Source organism: Periplaneta americana, chromosome 1, assembly GCF_040183065.1.
Source record: "Periplaneta americana isolate PAMFEO1 chromosome 1, P.americana_PAMFEO1_priV1, whole genome shotgun sequence".
NCBI classification, from domain to species: Eukaryota; Metazoa; Arthropoda; class Insecta; order Blattodea; family Blattidae; genus Periplaneta; species Periplaneta americana.
This window is the reverse complement of record NC_091117.1, coordinates 128,377,258-128,387,405: the sequence shown is the minus strand read 5'-3', so window position 1 is coordinate 128,387,405 and position 10,148 is coordinate 128,377,258. Positions and strand designations below refer to the sequence as shown.

The 10,148-nt window shown below is 35.2% G+C and overlaps 1 protein-coding gene across 1 annotated transcript in view; it reads left to right on the top strand.

Annotated features, from left to right (window-relative positions):
- The first annotated feature begins 113 nt into the window (after positions 1-113).
- Positions 114-10,148, top strand: part of Rpt5 (26S proteasome regulatory subunit Rpt5) — a 29,834-nt gene continuing 19,799 nt past the window's right edge. The window contains exons 1-5 of the mRNA XM_069827168.1: positions 114-367; positions 1,125-1,331; positions 4,052-4,159; positions 5,613-5,813; positions 9,810-9,912. Of these exons, the coding sequence (XP_069683269.1) occupies positions 320-367; positions 1,125-1,331; positions 4,052-4,159; positions 5,613-5,813; positions 9,810-9,912 (667 nt within the window). The 5' untranslated portion in view covers positions 114-319. The remainder of the gene's footprint in view (positions 368-1,124; positions 1,332-4,051; positions 4,160-5,612; positions 5,814-9,809; positions 9,913-10,148) is intronic.

Here is a 10,148-nt window from a genome sequence, read left to right as displayed (position 1 = left end):
TAAAAAGTCCCTAATTTCAAAATATAAACGTGTTAAAACTGTTGCTTACGTAATATCCCTGATCCTTCGAGAATAGTTATCTTTTCAGCCCTGATCACATATATAACGTAATCAGTGAATGGATATATTGTAACTTTATAATTAGTTGATATTTTTGTAATGTCCCTGATCAAGTGTTGAAACGATTTCAGATAATTTCTTCCAATGCAAGAATGTTTAATTTCAAATGTTGGTCACTCTTATTTCTCCATATTGTCTTCGTGCATGACAAGTGATAAAAGTTACATTTTTGGGAAAATATAAATGTACTTCAATTAAAATGGCTGCAGGAACATTGGAAGATAAATCAATTTGGGAAGATTCCGAGGTAAGCATATAAAAATACACTTGAATCACTTTAATTGTTTTTTAATCGAAAAATACATTCGCTGTGTTTTCTGTTTTTCATTTTGAGGGTTATAAGTTTTAATTGAACGTTGATTAAAAAGGCGTGCATATGCAGTAATTGAGAACTTCAGAATTAGTTTATTTTACCAAGTGACATATTTTATGTACAACCGATATGATGCACGTCTGCAGTAATTACAAAACACGGAAAAATGAGGTTAATGGTCTTTTGATACAAAGCTATCTGTGAGCTAGGAATTGAGGAATTGCTGAATGAGCGTGTTTCCCAGCCTCCCGGATAAACTCCAGAATATGGATTGCACCCTTTCCCTCTTACTTCAAAATGAGGTAGCCTATATAAAATCTGTATAGGATTTGTAGATTTGGAAAGTATCCCCAGTTTATGGTAATCTTACATGTTTCACTGATATAAACAAACACTAATACCGTAGATCATAACTTGACACTGCCACCATATGAGACATATATTTGCAACACAAGTTTCGCTCACAAATTATGCAACACCTGATCTCACGCAGTGACAGATTGAAGAAGATAACATGATTTACAAATACATTTCGAATATCGAGAAATTACAGCTGTATTTTAGTGTTGATTTCCTTTGTTTGCAATTTCCACTACATTCAAAGAGGGAATAGTATATAATTTTAATTTTTCTCATATCCATTATAATTATGACTAATGCAGTTTTCTTCATAAATTGGTATTATTTACAGGAATCATTAGGTGAAGATGTGTTGCGGATGTCAACAGACGAGATTGTCAGCAGGACGAGACTGCTTGATAATGAAATCAAAATTATGAAAAGTGAAGTAATGAGAATTTCCCATGAACTGCAGGCCCAGAATGAAAAAATTAAAGAGAACACTGAGAAGATAAAAGTCAACAAAACACTACCTTATCTCGTGTCTAATGTCATTGAGGTACTTACAGTTGGCTTATACAAGTTGTCCATTTGCTAAACCTGCTATTGCGTAATATATCTTTGGAAGCTCAATAGATACACATAAATGCAATGCATCTGCAAACTCACTCTGCAGCGAGGAGACTGCAATGTATACACTAGAGGCTGCAGTTATGTTGGTAGGTGGGATTCACTACTTGCGGCTGCAGTTATGTTGGGAGGTAGGATTCACTCCACTCGAAGGTAAACACTCAACATGTGTGAATGATTTTGCTGCCAACTTAAAACTTCCTGCTAGGAGATCAAGTATCTCTCCTCGCTGTGGAGTGAGTTTGCGGACACATTGCACGTATATGTTATAGGAAAATGTGTATAAAAAATACGCAAGTATAAAAAATATTGAAACTCCATTTATTTCTCCCCCCCCTCACCTTTTTCAAATTAGAAATGCTATTTTTCAAGGTTTTTAAGAATACCATCTGTTCGTTTTCCAATCTCTTACAGGACAGTCTTCTTTCAGACGTGTTGCTGTTTTGTAACTCAATAAATTTCAAGTACTCTTCTGGGTTTGAAATGTTTGAAATGAAATGGAGAATGTTTCCAAATATCCATTTGAAGGATATATTGTTGCTATAGAGAACACTACTTCAGTATTATGAGGTATTTCAAAAAGAAACCAGTGTCATAACATAGAGCCTGGATTTATATGTTCTAAAAGTTAGAAACTGTACTGAGTGTACAAGACTAGACGTAGTGTCCTTTAGGAGTGTTTTTAGACTTGGTTCACAAGACTGCGAAATCTGACAATAGAGAACTGAGTCACAAGGACTGGAGAGTGCATCAAGTGAATCATGCACTGACTTCTAAGTGGTGGCTAAGATCATTAAAGGTACAGAGAAAATTACTAAAAACAACAGTGGCATCTAAAAGAAGTTGATGAAACATGACTTCTATATTTATAAACTATGAAAAGAAAAAATACTAGCTTTTAGTGCATATAAATCCAGGCTGTACATATCTCACTATAAAAACATAGCACTAACAGCAGGTGTCCACACCTGTGGAGTAACAGTCAGCGCATCTGGCCGCAAAACCAGGTGGCCCGAGTTCGAATCCCGGTCGGGGAAAGTTATCTGGTTCAGGTTTTTTCCGGGGTTTTCCCTCAACCCAATACGAGCAAATGCTGGGTAACTTTCGGTGTTGGACCCCATACTCATTTCACCGGCATTATCACCTTCATATCATTCAGACGCTAAATAGCCTAGATGTTGATACAGCGTCGTAAATAACCCAATAAAATAAAATAAAATAAATAAAACAGCAGGTACATTCACATGAATGTGTTCACAATAGTCTTAGGATGTTTGGTACATGAATGAAACTATGATAGGCAGACTGTCATAATTGTACAGTACAGAATCCTAACAACTTAGAATAGATTTCTTCACATACATAGTGTTCTGCCAAATGGCAGGCCTTTCACTGCAAACCCAGCTTTCTCCAATCTTTCCTATTTTCTGCCTTACTCTTAGTCTCTGCACATAATCCATATGTCATCTATCACTTGATATCTTCTACCCCAAATTCTTCTCCTGTTCACCATTCCTTCCAGTACATCCTTCAGTAGGCAGCTCATACATACATACATACATACATATATATATATAGTGTTCTGCCAAATGGCAGGTCTTTCACTGCAAACCCAGCTTTTTCCAATCTTATCTATTTTCTGCATATAATCTATATGTCGTTTATCACCTGCTATCTTCTTCTGCCCCGAACTCTTCTCCTGTTCACCATTCCTTTCAGTACATCCTTCAGCAGGCAGTTTCTTCTCAACCAGTGACCCAACCAATTCCTTTTTCTCTTCCTGATCAGTTTCAGCATCATTCTTTCCTCACCCACTCTTTCCAACACAGCTTCATTTCTTATTCTGCCTATCCATTTCACACGCTTCATCCTTCTCCATATCCACATTTGAAATGCTTCTGGTCGCTTCTGTTCACTTCGTCTTAATGTCCATGTTTCTGCTTCATACAGTACCACACAAAACAACACTTCACTAGTCTCTTGGTTCTTTTTCCAGAGGTCCACAGAAGATCATATAATGTAATACAATGTTTTTTTGACATCAGTGGAGTGCAGCACTATTCTTATGGAGCTGAAAGTAGCAGATTTTGTAAACGTAATCATTGGATACTAAAATGATAGGGTTTGAATTTGTAAGAATCCTGTATATAGTAAGCATTTAAACCATACAATCTTTTAAATTTTACAAGGTTATGGCTTGTGGCGTGTTTTTTAATCTGAAATTAGGTGAGATTGGAAGTGAAAATCATAAAGACTCAAGGAATATCAATAGCTCATTTTCGAAATTTTATACATGTAGCAGGTTTTGCATGTGGGCTGCTCATTTTAATTATATGGCTAGTCTATAGTATTAGTTTGTAATGAGTGTATATGTATACCCTTTTCTGCTAACCACATTGTTCCTGGCTAATAGTTCATATCATAAACATTTAATGCATGCCAACATACAAAGTAATAACCATTGTGGTGAGCATATTTTGACAGAGTAATGGGGAGCACAAAATTATCATAGTCTCATTTCATGGTGATTGCTGATGTCACTCTTGGTACACATGGTAAATAAGCACGAAAAATCTTTTAATGCAAGAAAGGTGTAACAACTTGCCAACTAATACTAAATGTACTTCTGCATTTTTTTATTGTTTTAAGTTGCTAGATGTCGATCCTCAAGATCAGGGTGAGGAAGATGGTGCTGTGGTGGATCTCGATTCCCAGAGGAAAGGGAAATGTGCCGTTATCAAAACCTCTACTCGCCAGGTGAGCATTCTAAGTTATAGACAGAAGCAAATATGAATTGTTTTCATAACACACTGTGCTCAGAATTAGTGATATTTGAAGATCATAGTGATAATGACATGGCCTGATTAAAAAATGCATTCTCTCAATCATTGGATCCATTAGCAGTGCAGTTGCCCTTTTATACTTCTGTATGCATATTTTCTTGCAGTACAGTTTAAGATAAAATTCTTTTCATGATTTTCTACTCACTTTTCAAAATGAGAATCTTACAACATATAATTAATACAAAATTTCAGAACAATTTAACTTGCAAATTTCGACTGAAAAGACAAATTATGTCCTTCATAGGCAAAGATCCTGTAATAAGTAAAATTTGCATTGATAATAAAGTAATTGAACAAGTCAGCAATTATAATTCCTTGAGTACAACATTTCATATGAAGGTGAAAAAAAACATAATTTGTAAAATAATAAATTTCAGTAGAGCTATGAATGTAAAATCAAAGTCTTCAACTCAGATTTAGTTCCAAAAAATACGTGGTTAAGAATTTATAAGACATTAGCCTGACCAATTCTTTCATACGATAGTGAAGCATGGACCATTTGTAAAGGAGATGAAAGAAGGATTACGGCAGTGGCAATGAGACCTTTGTGCCGTGCAGCAGGCTACACTTGTATAGATCACAAATACAATATAGACATTTTGGAAGAACTACAAGTGGAACAAATTCAAAATTATCGCAGTAACTGGACCCAGCATGTTTTGAATTTCTCTACAACTACTTAATTACCAACCACGAAAAAAAGAAGTGGTGTAGACCTGTGAAGCTCAGGAGAGAGACTGTAACAGGTCACTTGGTCAAATACCTGGAATGCATGTGGTGGTGATGGTGATGGTAGTGGCGGCAGCAAACGCCTGACAACTAAGTCATAGATTCTTCTCGCATAATTGATACACATCTTATATTTGTGCATCTGCATCAGCAGAATCATTACGCAAGTGGCTCTGGACCAGGTAATTTATAAATTGACATGTTTCCACTCCTCTCCAACAAAGTCCACCCAGTCATTATTGGAGTGACATATTCTGTTATCAAAAGATGAGAATAGAATAATGTTTGATTGGACATAGAATTTTATCTTTATTCATCTTTATTAATGAACAAAGATTTTTTTTACATATAGTAAATAAATCTTCAACATGTGACCAGCAGTTTTACTTCCTTGTCAAATAGAAGCCATTCTTGGATCTTTTTACAACTCGGCTGGGATCGAACCTGTGTTTTTTGTGACAAAAGGCAAGAACAGTGACATTAGTACTATAGAGTAAAACTTACACTTAAATATAAACAAAATGTATGTACTGATATTAATGTTTAGTTCATTTTGATTTTGAATTTGCTGTATTTGTTTGTGAATTATATGTTCCTGATATATTCTCGTATATATGTATATATTTTTTTTGTTCTAGACATACTTCTTACCAGTGATTGGCTTGGTAGATGCAGAGCGTTTAAAACCAGGTGATCTAGTAGGAGTTAATAAAGATTCTTATTTGATCCTGGAGACATTGCCAGCAGAGTATGATGCTCGAGTGAAGGCTATGGAAGTTGATGAACGTCCCACAGAACAATACTCAGACATTGGTGGCCTTGACAAACAGATTCAGGAGGTAAGGAAGTAATATCAACTAGCATTATCGTTAAGATGTATTGCAGCATTTGCACAGATATTCAGCATTATGGAGTTATTGGCATCTACAATTTGGAATACCTTGTTAGTTCCACAGTGAAATCATTTTACATATATCATAGTAGATTAAAGTTTGTACTAAAGGCTAATTCTATTGCAGTACTACTCGCATGAATGAAAAATTTTTTTGGCCCAGCCAAAAGAGCCGTTGTTTTGGTATTGCTCGTTATTTGGGTGCCGGATATAAGGGATTTTACTGTATATGGATTTTATATGTTTACTTTAAAATTAGTACTCCATTATCTTTTCCAATAAATTCTGTTATTGATATAAGGAGAGCGAGAGAGAGGAAAAAACGAAAAGATTAAGTTTAGTATAATGGGGGATTAGAACTCATACATCTTTCTGCAGCTTTAAAGCACAGCCTATTAACACGTGGATACCTCATTAGCTTGAAAATACGATGTCATGAATATTCTCTTCATTAGAGAGAGATAACAAAAAGTTATAGCTGCCCTTTCTAAGGGTTACCATGAAGATACAGCCTACTGATGAATCCAAACAAGATAATATTTCATTTATGTATGCTGATATTTTAATGCATTATTATAATAACTGTTTTTGTTTTGTTCATGTAATTTTGAGTGAGCAGCTATCACTTTCAAGAAGTTATTACATTTTAATTTTTAAGAACATAAATGATTGTATACTATAGCTTAAGAGTCTCTTAAAATTTGTAGCCCAATGTCCTGAGATGGTAACTGTGTAGACCGAAATGGTTGAAGAGATCAACTGAAAATTTTTATAATTGTTCCTCTTGCACCAAAAAGCAATCCAATCGTTTCCCAGTTCTCAATATTGTATTTGTGTGAAAAGTATCCACAACAAGGATCGTAATAATGTTTTTTTCTCCAGATTTACTTCTTGTACTTGAGTGCCTCCTCTTTCAAAGCATATTGGGTCAATTATGTATCCCTTATTTCTCTGTCTGTCGATCACAACTAACTTAAAACTTACTGTCTCTTGCTCTCTCTCAAGTTCATTACTATTGGTAGTTACCTATGTGCAAACAGGACTTAGAAAATTTTTCCTTCTATTAATGCAGTAATTTATTATTAAGTCTACATATAGGCCTACATCAGTACAGAAAATGTTCTAAATATTGTAGATAATATTCTTGATCAATTAATGTTAAAATAAAATGTCTTTTCGACTAGGAAGTTACCTATATATATATATATATATATTTAGTGTTCTGCCCGAGGGCAGGTCTTTCACTGCAAACCCAGCTTTCTCCAATCTTTCCTATTTTCTACATTCCTCTTTGTCCTATATGATCCATATATCTTAATGTCGTCTATCATCTGATATATTTTTTTGCCCCAAACTCTTCTCCCGTTCACCATTCCTTCCAGTGCATCCTTCAGTAGGAGTTTCTATTCAGCCAGTACCAAACCAATTCCTTTTCCTCTTCCTGATTAGTTTCAGCATCATTCTTTCTTCACCCACTTTTCCAACACAGTTTCATTTCTTATTCTGTCTATCCACGTCACATGTTCCATTCTTCTCCATATCCATATTTCAAATGTTTCTATTTGCTTTTCTTCATTTCGTCGTAATGTCCATGTTTCTGTCCTATAAAATGCCACACTCCATACAAAGCACTTCACTATTCTCTTCTTTAGTTCTTTTTCCAGAGGTCCACAGAAGATGCTCCTTTTTCTATTAAAAGCTTTACATACAGAGGGTGCCGAAAAAATGTATACACACTTTGACAGGAGATATCTATTTAATTTATTTCAAAGCTGGACCGAAAAATAACAGTAATGTGTAGTATACTGTGTAAACAGATGAGACTCTCATACATTATGCTACCGTTGCTGCACAACAAATCAATCAACAACAACAAAATGGAGCCAAGATTATCATTTGAACAGCGGGAAGCAATTCTGAAGTGGTATTGGAGAACCGAGAATGTTGTTGAAGTTCAATGGCAATAGAGACGTGAGTACAGAACAGAACCACCAACGCGATTAACAATTAATTGCACGCATTCGTGACAAACTTGAGATTCATGGTACCATATGCGATGTTTACAAGGGCACATCTGGGAGACCTCGCACATCAACAAGCCCCACGTCCTCGGTTATGGTTTGGAACATTTTAAGCACTCACTGCAGAAATCTACAAAGCAATGTGCACGTGAGACTGGGATTAGCGGAACCAGCGTACGTTGTATTATTAAAACAGCAAAGTTGAAAGTTTTCATCCCAAGACTTCTGCATGCATTAAATGAAGATGACCCTGATTGGAGAATGCAGTACTGTGAGTGATTTCAGAACATGGTGCAAGAGGATGAGGTCTTCATAGAGAAAGTTGTTTGGACCAATGAGGCACAATTTAAGTTGAATGGAACTGTTAACTGGCATAACTGTGTCTACTGGTGTGTAATTTTTGGTGTGGGTTGTCATCTAGGGGTCTAATTGGACCATTCTTTTTTGATGGAACAGTAACTGGCCAAGTGTACCTGAACATGTTACTCACATCCGTCTTACTCGCCATTCATACACACTATGGAAATGAGGAATTTTACTTCCAACAGGATGGTGCACCACCGAGATGTACGTGCATACCTTGATGACAATCTTCCAGGGCACTGGATAGGACAAAGAGGTCCGATTGAGTTTCCACTGTGTTCTCCGGATCTAACTCCATTGGACTTTTACTTATGGGAGACTCTTAAGAATTTTGTATACCATAGAAAACCAGCCACACTGGCAGCACTTCGGGAAGAAACTGAAATGGCATGTGCTGCAATCGCTGAGGACACTTTCGCAAACATTGCTCGAACAGTAGTTCAACATACTCAAAAGTGTGTCGACGCCCATGGTGGGTATTTTAACAACTGTTGTAACTGTAAAAGTCTAAGATGATTAGTGCTCATCATTTTCTGTTTGTGGGAATTCAGCTTTGTTATGTTAAGATAGTTTTTTCTTTGCTTGAAGTGTGTATACATTTTTTGGCACCCTCTGTATATATTATAAAGCTTTTAGAAAAACCAAGTTGATTGAATAAAGGAGTGATTCTCAAACTGTGGTACGAGGACGTTTGTAGATAGAATGCCTTTTAATTTGTAAACATAATCAATTATTATCACTATATGCAATTAGGCTAATCGTCAATTATTTCTCAGTTCTAGTGTTGATGACAGTAACAAATGTGTTTGTTTTAAGTTTCTTTTCCGCAGAAAATATAAATGTCAATGTTTGCTTATGTTGAAAGCTTTGTTAAGGAAAATTATAATATTCATCTCTATCCTGATACAGGAGCACTGCTATTATTTGATAACAGAGTTCTGGAACCAGGTTCTTTACAGAAAATCTTAATTTTAGAAGTTTGGTTTTAAAAAAATCCAATTTTACCTGTGAAAAAATTTACTTTAAAAGATTTCTGCTAAAAATTGTTAATTGAGCTTACTTGAGACAGTGGCCTTAAGATCTCTTGTAGAATAAATCTTCTGGAATTTTAGATTGAAAAGCAAAAGAAATATACATTGGCTACAAATGCAATACTTTTTTTTTTCGTGACAACGTACGTTCATGAAAGAATTTTTTCTTTAGTATTTTTATGAAGAAGTATACAATTAAACATGACCTGAGATTTAAAACTTTCAAAAACTGTTTCTGACATTATAAACCTAGTGTGATCAAAAGAAGGCCATGTTGCTCATTAAAAACATATTTTGTAATTTCTAAACCTAATAATAAATTTAATAGTGAAAGTACTTTTATCGTAAATACTTACATTTCTTCTGGTGAGTGGTACTGGAGTCTCCGTACACTGAATTAGTTGTACTTGGAGAAGAGAATTTGAGAACCCCTGGAATAAAGCATAATGTAATTCATAAATATATGTATATGTGAGTAGTAGCAGTTGACTATGACTAATATGCAGTGTTATATAAAATTCTTTACAGTTAATTGAGGCAGTTGTATTACCCATGACTCACAAGGAAAGATTTGAAAATCTTGGCATCCAACCTCCTAAAGGTGTGCTTCTGTATGGACCTCCTGGAACTGGTAAGTTCTCACATTTCTTAGTCCTGAATTAGTTGTACTTGGAGAAGAAAATTTGAGAATCCCTGGAATAAAGCATAAATATATGTATATGTGAGTAGTAGCCGTTGACTATGACTAATGTGCAGTGTTATATAAAAACAACTGAATAGACTACAGTGGACTATAGTGTATTATATGTTGTGAGAAAACAGCTGGATACATTAAGAAGATTGATTAGTCCTGAATCATCCATGTTA